General features: G+C 51.6%; 1 protein-coding gene across 2 annotated transcripts in view; it reads left to right on the top strand.

The window, feature by feature from the left end:
- The window catches only part of LARP1 (La ribonucleoprotein domain family member 1), a 40,938-nt gene that overhangs the window by 11,459 nt on the left and 13,459 nt on the right, over positions 1-16,020 (top strand). The window contains exon 2 of one of the 2 annotated variants that reach the window (XM_027885623.1): positions 4,400-4,426. In XM_027885623.1, the coding sequence (XP_027741424.1) occupies positions 4,400-4,426 (27 nt within the window). Of the gene's footprint in view, positions 1-4,399; positions 4,427-9,363; positions 9,446-16,020 lie in introns of those variants that run through there. The other variant, XM_027885624.1, reaches the window with a different exon arrangement.

The raw sequence follows: 16,020 nt of genomic DNA, 5'->3' as shown, positions 1-16,020 counted from the left end.
TTGCAGCACATGCTGGACTATGTAATTTGGACTTTTTCCCTCTCTGGATCGTCCCTGCTGGGCAGCAGGTCAGGTTAGGAGGAGAGATACCAATCGATCCTGCCGTCCACCAGCACTTCCCAGTCCCTGTCCTGGGCAGCCAGCACAGCCCTGCAGCTTTCGAGCCACTGTGATCGAGTTCTGGTCACGTCTCTGCTGCCGAGTCCCTGCGTGACCTTGGGGAGGTCATTTTTTTTTTTTGCTGACGTCCGAGTCTTTTGTCTGCAAAACGTGGAGGATGATTTGGTTACAACTTCACGGGTCGAAAGGCAGAACAAATCAGCTGGTGTCTTCCTGTAGCAGTGGCAGTGTGGATGAGCCCTGTGTCCCGCTGGGAGCGGCTGAGGAGCTGGCTGTCATCTCCGCTGGTACCTGTGTGTGCAGAGGCGCGGCCTTCGCTCAGCACACCGGTACCAGTCAGTGTGCTTTGGTGACTGGCAGGTGACATAAAGCACTCTGAGGTCGTTTTCCCCCCCCAGCTTGGAGAGCAGGAGGGTAATTGGAGCTGGTTCCTGCTGGTGCTCCGCCTGCGGCCGCGCGGCCCCTCGGCAGTTATGGCTGCAGGTTGCTGTAATAACGAGTCAGCGTTTCTCTTGCGTCAGGGATAATGAGCTGCTCTTCAGCCGCTGCCTCCTGGGCCCTGCCAGGAGGAAGCAGTGTCCATGGTGGAAAAGGGGGGCTGGGGACAGGCAGTAGGTGGTGGATGGGCTTCCTGCGAGGGTATTTGGGTTCAGCACTGTGAGTGTGATTGGTGGCGGAGCCCCCTTGGCAGTGAGCTTCCACAGGGAGTGGGGGGAGCAGTGGAGGGGAAATGGGGGCTCACAAATGGGGTAACCTTCCTGGACCTGTCCCAGATACCTGAATAGCAGCAGGAGCCAGATAGCCCCTGGGGAGGGGGTATGTGTGTGGATGCATCAGCTTTTCTCTTTAAATGCCCCATTTTAGCATACAGGGCTCCTCCTGTGTGTAAAAATACCACCAGGCAAAAATTGAGACTCTGTATCCACCCCCCAGCACCACCTAAAATCAGGACAACTGCCCTCAATTTAGTTATGTCTCCTGGGCTTTTTGCGCAGCAACTCTGGCTATTGGTGCTCGGAGCAAGCACCACTGTACCACATCTGCACCCTCGATTGGTGGTCCTGAAAGGGATACTCTGTGCCTGTCTTGATGCTCTGCCATGGACACCCTTGACCTTCTCCTGTTCACTCCTTCCTCTACCTCCTTTTCCTGGAAACGGGAAGAGTCGTGGAATGTGATTGTTTTCTGCTGAGATGTTGTAGGCTGTGTGGATACTGTACAGAGCTGAGGAAGGATGGTCAAGGGCTTGGGAAATAGCTGGCTCGGCAGAGCCATAGATCTCTATGGTGCAGAGATCACTGGTTCCTGTGGTGATTATAATCCCTTTGTTTAGTCACCAAGTCTTTCTCATTTTGGGCACATGCTGAGAAACCAAAGTGTCTGCATGCAAGAAGGGGAAGGAAATGTGAGACCCTAGGGCCCAAATTTCGTAGGCCTCCTCATTTGCATACGATACTGTTACTGCTTGCTCCTTCCCACTGGGCTGACTGGAGGCTATTTTGTGTTGGCCCGATGGGGCATGGCTGGGAGGTGTGATGCAGGCAGGGGCAGAGCTGCCTGGCTCCCACGTGGGGACTGCCCCTCCTGGGCAGGTGGCTGATGGGATGGTGGAGAGCTGCTGCAGAGCATTGTCCTGCAGCATCTGGCCTGTGTTGGGATACCTGCCATCAGGATGCTTGGGGAGGTGGCAGATGGGAAAGCGGGGGGTGTGGTGGCAGGAATCAGTGTAGCTGGTTTTGGCACTTTGTTTAGCAAAATACCAGCCTGATCTCTGTGCCTGGGTCTTCTGTGTTTGATTTTTAACCTTGGGAGAGCTGGGAAGGGAGCTGACCTGGGCAGGCAGCCACAGTCCTGCAGTGTACTAGGTGGGTTTCTTGGAGAGCAGCCCGAGGGGTTTATCTTTGCCCCGCTGGCCACATGTGTTTGTGCCTACTTCCCTACCATGGCTTTCTTGGGAAAAGAAAGCGCTGCCTGATTTAGACTTCTCTTGGGCACCTGAGGTGCTGCCCTTAATTGGCAGGCTAATTTTTAATCTAGTCACTTGTGGTTGCAGGGGAAAAAGGTGTCCCAAAGGGTCGTCATGCCTGACAGTCCCTGACCAGCCCTGCCTCAGATGTGTACTCCCAGCAACCTTGTTTTTAAAAGAGCAAGTCCTGCAGACTGATTTCTCTGTGCTTCTTCTCAGCAGTGGGTAAAACTTCCTGCAAGCCCAGAGTTCTGGATCTCTGCTCTGGAGAGCTTGCAAGTGTGATGAGTTGGAGAAGGGTTCTGACTGCTGGATACAAGTGTCATTCCTCGACAGGAGTTGCACTGGCAAACCTCTGGAGGTGAATGTGAGGTGTATCTGCCCTCAACCATGATGTGTGGTCCTTGAATTCTACCAGCCTCGGCCACTGAGGAGTTTCACTGCTTTTGTAGTAAATGTGGTGGTAAATCTGCTATTGAGTTGTGGCAGAGCTCAGGAGGAGCCAGGTAAGCCTTTCTGCACATCCAGAGCCAGGTGGGGCAGTGGGGGATAAAGCAGTGAGGTGAGAGGAGACCTTGATGAAATGCAAGCTGGGAGCTGTGGTGGTGGTGGTGTGACTGACAGGGGATGTTGCTGAAGGGTCATCTGCAGCTGCTGCCTGATTTGGTGGCAGTTGTGGTTTCTAGAGGTGGGTTCTAGCCTGGACCTCTTGTGAGTAGCTGATTCTGCTGCAGGGCGTGTTTGAGGAGTTGGTTGGGCAGCCTAGCAGGAGTGCAGACTGGAGAACTGCACCCATCGGGGTATAGCAGGGGCAGCGATTGCCAAGGCCTGTAGTTCTTGGCTGGCACAAAGGAATTTCTTTTATCAACTATTGTCATTGTTTTAGTTTGCATTTTGATAACAGCTGGTACAGGTGGGATACCACTGGATGCATTTGGGTCATGGGTTAGTGGAGGATTGCAATAGAACATGCAGTTTGCAAAGGATCCAGACTGGTGCTTGGAGGCTTTTTTTGGATGTGTTGGATTGCCCCTGATATCATGCCTTCAAATGGCCACAGACCAAAACTGTGTAGTGGTGGAGGAAGTCTTGATTTAGGGCTTTTTGCTCCACTTACTACTTTTTGCTCATACATGGGATGAAAGCATCCCTGCCTGAGGATGCTTTGAACATGGTGCACTGTCAAAGGTAAAGAAATAGAAGTTCTTTGTGTGTATTTTTGCTGTTTTGGCATTGGCTGAGCCCAGGCCAGAGAGCATTGGCCTGTGTGAGGGGTAGTCCTTGTGACTTTCCAGCTGAATGTGTGTTTTGGGTAGCTGATAAGCAGGAGCAAGGGGCCTTGCCCCTGTCCCAGGAGACCTTGCCTTTCTGGCAGCCTCCCTTCACCCTCCTCTTCCAAGATCCTTGAAGAAAACAACTTAATGTATTGCTCCTTTAAAAGTACTGTTTTCATAGCTTCTGGGGGAGCCTTTGTCAGCCATGTTTCTCCACATACAATGCCTTGTGTGCTCCTCACATGAAAAATCTTCCATCTGGTCCTTCCCAGCTACTTCAGTAAACATCTTCCCAGCAATAAATAGGGTCCTTCAAGAGAAGGACCTGTACCTCTAATTGGAAAGAGCTTGGGGTAGTGGTGAGGTTGAATGATCTGTGTCAGGGTCTGAACTCCCCCAGACCCCACAGCAGGCTGTGCTTGCTGACAGGGACACGTGAGCTGGGAAGGGGAAAGCATTCTTCTGGGGTGGTGGGTGATGTGCCAAGGCACTGGGTGCCTGTTTGGTGATGATTGGTAATTCTGGCTGCCTGTTCTCTGGTGGAGGGGCTGTGTTAGAGCCAGGCACAGCTGCTGATGTCCCTTGAGGCTGCAAAAAACAAGGACCATGAGGAAAACGCTCACTTGGCTTTCGCCTTGGCTTCCACCTGTGCTCCCTGTTAGATGTTCTCTCCAGGTTTCCATCTGATATTGCTGCTCAGTGGGAGCATGGGGGTGCCACCAACTAGCTCACTGTGTGGATCTTTGTACATCTCAGCAACCTTTTTTATTGCTCAATGCTGTATGTTAGAAGCCAATACAGAAGGTTATTTATGAGAGCAATGTGTTCAGGTAAACACAGACTCCTTCAAAATCTTTCTCACAACAAGTGGTTGAATTGAGGTGGGTTCCAAGCTGGATTGATGTTTAACTTGAGATACTAAGAAAATACTTCCTCTATTTAGCTAAAGCAAACAAATCGAGAGAGGAGACCTTTTAAAAATGATTCGCACTCCAGCTGCAACCAGTACTGATTTTGTTTTTTTTTTTTTCTTTTACAGATATATTTCCAACTGATGGCCAGTCTGGTATGTATTAAGTAAAAATGGAACTCTTCAAATCCTCTCCCTTGCCTTCCCTACCTGCACTTCTCTTTCTGCAGAGCCGTCACTGACCAGATACAGGAGACTGGTAGAAGAATATCCAGTGGGCATTAATTTAAAATGAAACCACTGAAAAGTTCCTGGCCCCAGTAGGGTGTGCACTTTGCTGGGAGGGATTGGGGTCCCTCAGAGGGAGGGAGGCTACTCTGGGTAGAGATCCCAAATCAGACAAGGAATGTAGCCAGTATTCATGATCTCAATTCCTGCCTTTCCCAAACTGCCAGAAGGTCTGCATCCAGGTTAATGTTGTCAGAGTGCCAGGACTGAAGAAAAGGTTTATGTTTTACCAGTGATACCAAGATCAGTCAGGAAGATCTTGTCTCAGATCTGTAGTGCCACGTGGAGATATCCCATAGCAAGGCACTGGGAATGGGAGTCAGTGCCTGCCTTGGCTTTGTCCAACCCCAGGCACCTCTGACCTTCATCTTTGGCTTTGCATGGGATTACATTTCACCAGTTCGTGGATAGTGTGAGGATAAATTGCTGCTGATTGTGGAAGCGTTGCGTGATCAGGATTTGGAAGTGTGGAAGTCAACACCGTTGTCTTAAAGCTGAGTTCAGTAAAGGAAACTCACTGGTTTAGAGTGGTGTGGTGTAACAGTGGAGACAGTGTAATTTAACTTCTGAGTTGAACAGAGGGCTGGGGGTTGTGGATGTGTTTCCAGCTAATGAGGCTGTGGTATATAACTGAATCCACTGGATTAAGGCTTTGATTCCACATTTGTAAGTCTCAGGATTTCCTTGCTTTCATAACATGCGTAAGAGTGACATATTAAGACTGGTTTTGAAGGAGCAAAGGTACATTCCCATGTGTTGAATTCATAAGAGGCTTTTCTCCACCCTGCTTAAGATCTGTCTTTGTTGGGTGTTGGATTTTGTCTGCCTGTGCTGCAAAACTCAGAGATGTCCTTTGCTTGGCACAGCTCCATCCCCTTGTTCTCCAGCTGTTTGGGGACCTCCAGGGTGGGGCACAAATGTATGTCTGCAGCAGATGATAGTGCTTCAGAAAGCACATGTTACATGTCAGTAGCGTTACAGAAAACGTTACCTACAGAGCTTGGGGCTTTTTTACAATTCTGTATTTTTTTTAGGAGATAATTGAAAGCTCAAACAGGATTCCCCTTTATGGTAGCTGCACAGAACACTGCTTGGTCTTTCTCATACCTTCTCCAGTAAAACCTTAAAGCTGGTTGCCATGCCTTTTCTTCCCATGCATTGAGCTTATCTGGAAGCCCTGGTGTCTCAAAACACAAGTGTGAGCACAGCGGGTGAAGGCAGAGCAGCACTGGGAGCAGACCTGGCACCAGAGCTGTTGTGCACTCCTCAGGCTGCTAGGCTTGACTCCCTCACCTCCCTTTCGCTGTTGAATGAGTTAAATAGCTCAAGTCTGTTATTGCAAGTCACTGGGACTCCCATACCTATGTCGGTGCTTATTTTTTAAGGTTAATCTTGTAAGGTCAGATGGGTCTGTATGGCCGGTTTCCCCTCTGGGTGAGAAGTCTGTTGTTCTTCCTCCCAACGAAGCAGTTAGCATAGAATGATGGAGGATGCTGAGTTGCAGTAACAGGGTTGGGAATTGCATGGGTGAGGAGCCTGAGCCAAAAATCAGCTGTTTTGTAGGCACAGTAGCTGTAGAGTGCCCCAAAGCATGTTCCTGCTTGTTAGTGATGGATGCCAGAGGCGTCCTGCCCTCAGCCTGGTGTCACGTGTGAGCTCTATGGAGGTGGAAGGGCAGCAGTGTTTGTGTCCTGGTTACCTAATAGTGTTTGGAAATACAGTAGTTGTTGGAGAGAGGCCTCTGACTTTCCTTCTGTCTGGCACAGCAGTTCCTTGGTGTGTTCCTCTCCCACATCCAGCAACTCGGATTTGGCATCAGGAGAAGCCCCTTCAGACCGTGTGATCTGGAGTTCACATGGAAAGCTGCGAGACTGTAGCACCCTTGAGATATACAGGGCTGGGCTTGGCGGGGTGGTGGCAGGGCAGAGGGATACTCTGATATTCCCCACTTCTGCTGTTGGAGGAGGACTATGGGGGTACATTTGCAGCTCGGCTTCCTGTGGATGTGTTTTCCCTGAAACCAGACCCCCTCTCTGAGGTGGCTGATGCTCCACTTCCCAGAACCTGCTACTGTGTGTGATGGTGAAATTTGCTGCCTGTTCTGGAAGGGAATACTTCTGCCACTTCAAGCAGATCTCCTGCTGGCTTTGTGTGCTGTGCCTGTGCCCTCCTGGCCTCGTGTGCTGCAGCCAGCCCTCCTCCTCTCCATGCTGGAGGATCCCAGACATTTTAGTCTCACCTCTTGAGGAGCTGCCTCTGGGTGGTTTAATTGCTTTTCTTTGACCATCTGTAACACTGCTGTGCCCTTGTTGAAATCCAGAGACCAGAGCTGACTGCAGGGTGCAGTTGTGGATGTGCTGGTGTTCAGCAGAGCAGCAAGTGATGCTCTGTCTTGGTCTCTCTACTCCTGATGACTTTTTTTAATCTGCTGTTGCACTCTGACCTGTTCATTTTGTCCAATTGTCAGCTGTGGCTGGGATATCTTTCTTGAGTTATAAATGCCCCTTTGAATTAAACGCTGTGAAGTTTTCCATAAAGAGATGAGGGTGATGTTACCACTGCAAAGAAGTGGTTTTTAATGTTTTATAAAGAAGAGGAGGGGAGATAGATCTTTAAATTAGGAAAGTGCTGTGTTGCTCTCTTTTGTAATTGGGTATTCCTGACTTCTTTGGGAAGTCTGACTTACTGAGGTGTTTCACTGTTTTATGCTGTGTATTGACATGGGTGAGGCAGCCTGGATTACAGAATGGTTTATGTACCAGGATCAATGTGATTGAGCACCCAAGAAGGAAATTGGCAGCTTTTTTTATATTAAAGTTATTCAGAAAATCTGGAATTTCTCTGCATCTGGCTTAAGGTGGGAGGCACAAGTGAGGATGTTGTATTTTGTGCTTGGACAGCATGCCCTGAAATCAGCTTGGCTGAGGTACAGTAATCCTTAAGTAGCAAAAAAAGAAGCCTTTCTGCTTACTCTCAAAGATGGCAGGGATATTTAAGTGCCTTGTCATGGTTTTAATGCTCTGGATTTGCCAACAGGAGGAAGCCCCCATACCTGTGCTTAGTTTAATCCAGGTGCTTATGGGAACATAAGATTTTCTCAGCTCATTTCTGGAGACACCTTGCTTAGTGGGTGACCTAGGTCTGGCCCCCCTAAATTCCTGGGAACGTTTTCTGCACTTGCTCTCCTACCTCCAAATTGGTCTTGCTTTACTCCACCCCAGGAGACGGGGCTGGATTTCTGCCCGGTGGTGGCTCTGCCTTCCTTGGCCTCACAAGCTGAGCTGCTGCTCAGTCTCCTCATTATATGCAGTCAGGGAGGCAGGTCTGCAGCTGTCCTGGTGCAGGCTTTGAGGGCGAGGTTAAGTGGTCACTTAGCAAGTGGTCACTGCACAGGGGACACTCTGGTGCTACGGAGATGCCTCTGCAAAAACAACCGAAGTCAAGTAGCGGGAATCAAAGCGGGAGGAACTAGGAATGATGTTACTTAAATTACGTCACAGTTTCCTCTCTAAAAGCCCCTTTCTTTGAGATGACAGGTTTTTCCAGAGCCGTATTTTGTGCAGAGGTTGCACTTTTGCCTTGTACGACCCCTCGCTCCCTCCACTGCCACAGTGGGAGCTGTTCAGTGTCCTCGTAGGCAGTGTGAACGCTTGGAGCTGGAGGGTCTCGCGGCAGGCGCTTGGCTCTCGATTCCTGTCTCTTCACTGTTAAATATTTACAGTGAGACGTACCAGATGCTTCCCAGGAAGGGTTTTGTCAGCTTCCAAGTCCCCAGATGCAGCTGCAGAAGAGGCTGACGGCCATTAAAGGGATCATGTCAGCATGACAGTGACCTCTTCTCGCTCGTGCTGTGGGCGCCACCGGTTGTGCTGTCTCGTTGGCTGCCATGGGATGTGGGCAGAGAGCACCCCTCTGCTGATGACAAGAGATTAATGATGTCTGGTCCTCAGGCTTTTGTTTTTCTTCTCCTTTGAAGTTGTTTCACTGCAGTGGCAGAGTGTGATGCTCTTGGATTTTGTTGCTGCACACCTTTTCTTCTGGGACTGTCTCTCCACAGTAGTGGTGCCCATGTGTGACTCCTGCACGACTGCCTTGGTTCCCTCTCTGTCTTGGCATGGCAGTGTCTGTCTTGTTCACCTGTCTGCCCTGTGGAGAGAGGGGTGAGCTGATCCAGGGAGGCAGACTCCCATCACCAGCTCTGGACATTACCAGCCCTGGGCCTGCAGACTCCAGTAGCTGGAGCATTGCTGCTGAATGCCACTCCTGTGCTGGTCTCACTGGTCAGGTTTCCAGTGTGCCTCCTGCTTTCAAGATAAGGTCCAGGACCTTGGGCTGGGCCCTGTTTGTGGGCTTTGGTGCTTATCAGCTTTTGCTGCTGACAAGGTGACCCGCTCTGCAGCACTGAGGATGAGGAGGGAGGGTCCCTCCAACCTGGGCTGTGTGCTGGTCTGGCCCCCCCTTCCAAGGACAACCTGTAGATGCACACAGGGCTTGCTCCTGTCTCACTGTTACAGCTGTGCTGGATGAAGAAATTCCCGTGTCTCGTGGAGGTAGGATATCCAGAGGTGGCAGGTCCGCTCCTCTGGGGGGGGCCAGGGAGGAGCAGCCTCGCTAGGTCATCGTTTTTCCAACTAAATATAGTCTCCTGTGCTTTCATAAGGTCAGGATTTTTGTGTCACGTGACTGTCTTATCCCTCCTGCCCGGCGGTCAGAGTAGGGGATCGTGTGTCTGAATGGGTAATAATTAACTGTTAACTAGCTTTTCATTAGAGCCTGGCAGAACAGGCAGAGCGGTGCAGCAAAGGCTAAGAGGAGCAGGAAACTGCTCCTGGTCCCTCCTGGAGGGTGGACACCCCCTTTTAATTTGCAAATCAGTTGTCCCCAAAGGTGAGTGGGTTGGGTTTTCTGTTGTGTTCTATAAGGAGCTGCAAGTCTTGCCTTGTTCGTCTGTCCTTGCTGTCCTGTTGTTCCTGCTCGTGTCACCCCTCCCTCTTCCCCACCACTGATTTTATTTGTTAGGCTGTGAACTATCAACTGGTCTCTGAGCTGGACTGGAGGAGGGCCTGACCATCCTCCTGGGTTTAGCCTGCCTGCCTGTGTGCCCCGGGCCCCTGCTGCCTTGCCTCCGGCAGCCTCCTCTCCCCCTGTGTTGAGGTGTCCTTGCTGTGTGGGGCTGCCCTGAGCAGCAGCTGGATCAACTCCTGCCTTTTCTCAGGGGCCCAGCCTGCCCTTGATAGACTGACACAGTGTTTCCCCTGGAGCACCGCTGCTGGCTTTTCCAGCCCCTCTCCCTGAACCATTTAACCTGGTGGAGTGTTTGCAGGTGTCCTTGAAGGCTTTTCTGCCGTCCATGCTGGCAGAAGAATTGCTGGTTACATGCTCTGCTGGCTGGACACTTGGCTGCACTGGACAAGCTTTGTCAAGCACTGGTGCTGGAGTAGCCTCTCCTGCAGGGATGGTGGGGTGGTGGGTGCCTTTTTCCCTTCTCAGAGAGAACAGGGTGGCTCAGCAGCTATGGGTGCCTGAGCCAGCCCAGCTTCCTCATTTTGACAGTTTCTGGAGCCTGGTCAGCTGGGTGACCTTGGCTGTGTCCCCTGTGTGATGCCTCTTGGTTTCTGGGAACCACTGGCTTTCTCAGCAGAGAACCCTTAGTTTAGGACTCATTTTTTTGTAGAAAACTCGGGGGGAGGGAGGGTTTCACGTGCTGTTTCACTCTGCATGTGCCTGGCATCTCGGGGATCGTGTGCAGTGGTGTGAGCATGGATCATGTGTCAGAAGTTTCCTAGAAATCCTCTTCAGGGAAGAGCACTGCTTGAAAAGGCGGTGGAAAGATGTCACTAGCCCTTAAAAGAGAGCTCCTTTGCTACTTTTAATAGTGGCTCTCTGTGCCAGGAAGACTCCACAGTGCCCTCACTCACAGTGTTAACGTTAGAAATGCCTGTCAGCATTTCTTAAGCTGCTCCTCCTGGAGTGTAGCTTGGCCACAAGTTGAAGCATTTCTGTCTTGGATAGAGAGATGCAGGGAGGATGATAATGCATTTTTGGTAAGTTCAGACCCTGCAGGTCACTCGTGGGTGCAGAGCTTGTAGCAGCATTTAAAGGAGCAGTGCTGTTCCTCATTTCCCTGTGAGAGCTCTGAGCTCGTGCTCGCTCTGAGGGTGTGTGCTGCCTGTATGTGCTGTTGGCAGAGATGGGCTCTGCGTGTTTCTTGAGCTGCTTTACCTCGCCCTGTTCCAGGGCTTTTGGAAGTATCAGCTGAGAGATGTGAGAGCTTGGAGAACTGGGATTAAAACTTGTGTGCCCACACTCTCAGCCTGTGACAGAGCTCTCCTGCCTGTACCTGCCTGTATCCTGGCCTCCCTTCCTGCACTTTTCCAGGGCAAAGTCCTGAGCTCCCAGAGCTGCTCAGGACACCCAGGTGGGAATGTTCTCATGCTCTCTGTGGAGCTGTCAGATGCCCTTTTTGAAGTTATTTTTAGAGAGTGATCTTTGCGGCAGTTGCAGAGCTTACATTGCAGGGAGGTGTAGGCAGCTCCTTGCTTCCTTTGCTGTTACAGTAGGGCTTGTACGGTGGAACTTCTGCTGAGGAGCTGTGGAAAATTGCTTGGAAGGCTTAGAGCCGTGGTGCCTGCAGCTCATCTCCTGCTCCAGTGGAACAGGCTTCCCACATGCTTTACAAGCCTGAGTACCACTCAGCCATACCTAAGGATCCAGTCATCTGCTTGGTCCTGACCTTGCCCGTTCCAGTGGTTTTTCTTGCGTGTGCAGGAAACCTGTGAGACTGCTGAAGTGTTGCTAAGTCTTGCCTTGGTGAAAAAGGCCAAATGCTTCTAGCATGAGACCACGTCCTGCAAGTGGTGTGAGACCAACTGTGGTTCTGTGCAGTCCCCAGGAACAGGTGGGAACCCCTGTTGTGGAGACACCAACCTGTTTATGCTGGAAAATCTCATTTAAAGTTGTCAGAGAACTCCATCCCGTGCTCCCTTGGTTTTCCCCTCTGTGCATGCACACGCCTCCAGCTGCCACTGCAGTTTGGTGGGAGGTGAAGCCATAAAAGGTTCAAACCTAGAGGAGTTGCAGTCTTTGTGCTGAGTCTGTCTTGAACCTTGCTGGCTTTGTGAAGGTTTGTGATGCCTTTAGCAGCAGAATGTGAGCATGCCAAACATCAGTGCTGTAAATCCCAGGCTTTTCAACTCGTGAGGAAGGACAGGGTTGGTAGTCTGAGTTTCCTGTGTTGGCAAGGTGAAGAAGATGCACCTTTGGAGCTGTTCTCTGTTGGCTCTCTGAGTCTCCTTTTAGGCCAAGAAAGGGATTCTTGCAGCCACAGTGGGGTCCTGGCAGGCTTGGCTGTGGCTGACTGCATGCTGGGTCTGTCTAATGGGAGTTGCTTTGCAGTTTGGTGCTGTCCCACCACATCTTTCCTGTGTGTCAGTACCCCAGGAGGGACTCTCCTGCCCTCCTAGAAAGACTCTGAAGAAGCTGTCTCCAGGGGAAACAGTTAATCCCAGGCTGGTTTTCTCTGCCCAAACAGTGAGCATGTGTATATACCAATAGTGTGAGCGAGTAGAGGTCCTTCTGAGTGTAAGCTGTCTAATGGTTTATCTTAAGTCTCAGAAGTTGTCATACCTGGGTGTCCACTGGTTTCTCAGGAGGTTAATGCCATACATTGTCCTTGCTGTGTCATTTTGACTGTGGCACTATTTCCCTTCTCACTTGCAACCTGCCAAGCCCCCTGGGTACTCTGGGCACAGCTTACCTTTGCCCAAGCTGCACTTGCTCTTTCTCACCTAAAAACCTCCAGGGAGCATTGCCAGAGTGGGTGTCCCATGGTGGTGATCATGACCTATGGTCTTCATGTGTGCCAGGAGTGTCCCGTGGAGCGTGGGAGGGAGGGAGGATTGTTTGGAGACAGAGTAGTGAAGTGGATCCTGGTGGACCGCTGGGCACGTGGCCATCTGTCCTCCACGGCACCCTCGAGCTCCTGCGGGGGCTCTGGGGAAACTGGGGATACCAGTTTGGCTCTTCCAGCCCCGTCAGGACCTGCAGTACAGAGCATGCACCCCTGCCTCAGCCTCTCCAGCACAAAGTCCGGGCTCTTGGCTTTGAAACCACCCTTATCAGCAGTTTCTCAGGTGCCAGGCTGTTGGCTGGAGCAGTGCGGGAGCAGGCCGGCTCCTTTCTGTTGTCTTGGCTGCTGGGTTAGGAGGGGTGTTCTGTTTCAGGAATAGGACATATGCTGGAGTTGAGGACTCTGCATTCCTACTGGAAGCCTGGGCTGCCCTCTTGGGCTGTCCCAGCTGGTGCTGGGGTTCTGTGAGCCTTTGTCTCCATTGCACGAGTGGTACACCTGAAGTAGGCACTACAGCATTCTTGCCATAGGTGCAAGTATTTCTGCAGTGTAATGCCAGGTCTCTGCCCATTGCCGTAATTTATTCCCTTCCTTCATCCACCTTCTCTAAAATTCCATTACAAATTGCATTGGGATGTAAGAAAAGACAGGGAACCAGGCTGGAGGGTGTTTGTGATTTTCAGAGGTAAGGTCTCCTAGGCCAAGCTCAGTTGTCCTGTGGCACATATCCCTCTTGGGTTGGAAATCTGCTGTGGATCTGCTGTCACTCTGGTTGGGCTGTGCTGTCACTCTGCCTGGCCTTGTGCAACGGCTCCTCTCCTTCCAAGTACGAGGCGTTCACTCACCTGGATGCCCCCATGAGCTTCCCTCCCCGAGGGCTGTGCCACCGCCGTCCGTGGGCTGGAGGAAAGCACGAGGTGTCTGCACAGCCCTGCCCGTGGTGTTTGTCGGGTGCGTTGGGGAGCGAACGTCAAAAGCCAGTGAGTGCTTTGGCTGTGCTGTGCCCATGGAAAGGGTTTGACTACGAAACTGGTGTTGGGGCCACTGTGGGTGCTCCCACCTGTGCCTCGTCCCCTCAGTTGCTAAGAAATAATCTCCTCGAGGCTGGGCAACCTCATGGCTGGGCAAACGATCAGGTTCTGGCTGCAGACAGCAGATCAGAACTTGAGACCTGCTTATTCTGTTCCTGGCTGTGCCAGCATCTGTTCTGTGGTTGCAGGCAAAGCTGCTCCTTGCTTCCCTGCCCACTGTCCCCTTGTCAGTCTCACACCACTAAAGCTCTGGCTCCTGCTACAGCTGTTTTGTCTGTCCCCTCACACAGAGAGGCCATGTTTTTGGGGGGGCTGGTCAGGGAGTGCTGGTGCAACTGAAAATTGCTTACTGCCAACAAATAAATGTAAAAGGAGGTTTGTGAAATGACCAGAGGTCTGAGACATCTGTCAGCAGCTTTTAAGTGCCAGCTGTGAACCAGGGCAGTAATGAGTGTCCCTCACTGCTTGTCCTGAGCTCTTATGTGGGGTGAGAAGCATCCACTTGCTCCCCACTTCCCAGGTAGATGCAGTGACAAAGGATGGTTGAGTTTTTGCATAGAGGATCTCTGCAGCTCAGAACCACAAGATGTGTTGCTGTCCCTATAGGAAGGACTTCTTCTGGAGCCTGAGCATCTGGATTAACCTAAATGTGTTTGGGGTGTATTGGGTTTGGTTTTTAAAACACTTGTGTTTGCTAGAGTCTCTGCAAGGGAACAACAGGAAGAGCAGTTTTGAGTTTGATGTCTAGGAGCTTGACTCCAGAATTGCTGATGGGTTGAAACTGGTGCCCTGGGTTAGGCTGGTGTGCTCTGGAGGGTGCCAGGCATGCACGGCTTCTGCTCACCAGGGTCTTGCCTGGGTGGATGGTGTGTCCAGCTGTCTGTCCACCAGCACTGTCACACCCTCTCTCCTACCTTGGTCTCCACCATGAATTGCTGGATCTCGACTCCATCATCCACTCTGGCTTGGCTGTGCTGCCCAGAGCAGCCTCCTTCCCTCCCTCGCTGCCTGGCTGCAGCCCTTTGCTTTGTGTTTTGTCTTCCGAAGCGCTCTGCAAATGCTAATTAGTCTTCTCAGCACCTCAGCAAGATAAGGGATCCCTGTTCCTATCTTGCAGATAAGGAAAGCAGCAGAACTTGTTTGAAACAGTCTCCTCCCTCCCCCGCAAAGCTGATTGAGTCTGTGGCACACACCCCTGTGCCCCTTCGTCCCCTTTCACTGCGGTTGTGAGGGCACCATTCTTTGGCTGGTCCCCAAAAAAAGCACAGGAACATCTATGGCTGTGAGGCTCCTCAGCTGAAGCAGCGGGAGGAAAATGCTGGATGCCATCACTAGGGCAGCAGCATGGTGGGAGCAGGCACTGGGATAGGATATTCACAGGGAGAGAGGGAGCCCTGCTGCCTCCAGCCCAGGAGATCAGTGTCTAATCAGGCTGCAGAGCAAGTTCATTTATTTCTCTGTGCAGTGCCAGTCATGTCAGTGCTTTTGGAGCAGGCAGGGGTGCTCTGTATGTGTGGAAAACTGGGCTGGCTGAGGGTGCTGTAGCTCCTGGTGCCTTTTGAAGCTATTTTTAGGTGGTGACATCTGTGGGTGTTGAGGGGAGGATTTTGGGGGCTGTTTTGAAAGCACTTGCTCATCCTCCACTATCAGGAAAGTTCAAAAGCCTTGTGGCAACTTTGTGCAGTAGAGCTGGGATTCTCAATGAAGTGCATGTGGAATAAATGAGGGACGCATGGGACTGCCACTTCTCATGACGGGAAGCAGTGCAGGTGGATTGGGGTGGTGCTGCAGGAAAGGGGAGGATCCAGGGACTCATCTGAGAGCTTGGACTTTTCTGGAGTTGTAATCCCTATGCAGATGCCTCAGAGAGAGGACATGGCTCTGTCCTGCTGTGTCTGACTCTGCCTTATTGACACTTCAAAGCCTCCAGCTCTGAGCAAGAGCAAGGCCGGGCCGGCAGGATGAATCACCGGTTTCAAGGCTCAGAAGGGGACCGGTTTTGATCATCTAGGCAAAGTTGTCCAGCCTTGCACAGGAGATCAAAGGCAGCTTTGAGTAGAGCTGAGTAGGCCACTCAGGGTGTTTCCTGGGGCATCCCCAGATAGCCTCTGCTATCCACCCACCTCCCACCCTCACCCTACCCCAGTCAGGGCTGCTTTGGTTTTAAACAAAGCCGATGAGTCAGCGGAAAAGCTCTCTCCTGCTGGGGCTGTGTGGCACCTGGCACGGGCTACCCCTCGAGGCAGGGGACAGGGGGCTCTCCTCTCCCTGTGGAGCACCCCTGTGCTGGAGGAGACCCTCGTACCTGGTCCTCACGGGGTTGGTTTGTGTCGGGCAGTGACGTGCTGCTCTGTTAGACTGTGTGTGCCCTGCACGAGCCTGATCCGGAGACCTTGCAGCCAAACCTGTGAGGGACAAAACAAGTCAAATTTCTATTTCTGCCTGTAAGGAGGTGATGTGTGAGCAGGAGCCAAGATGGGTCATGGTGGGGTTGAGGTCTTGACTTCGTGTGAGGTCTGTGGTGGTGTGAACCCCAACAGTTGCACTCTGATGCGTTAAAACACTTTATGGATGTGGATCCT

Source organism: Empidonax traillii, unplaced genomic scaffold (assembly GCF_003031625.1).
Source record: "Empidonax traillii isolate 1590-97213 ecotype Southwest subspecies unplaced genomic scaffold, ASM303162v1 scaffold168:size1726349, whole genome shotgun sequence".
Classification (NCBI taxonomy): domain Eukaryota; kingdom Metazoa; phylum Chordata; class Aves; order Passeriformes; family Tyrannidae; genus Empidonax; species Empidonax traillii.
Note: the sequence above shows the minus strand (reverse complement) of the source record. Positions and strands in the feature narration are given on the sequence as shown.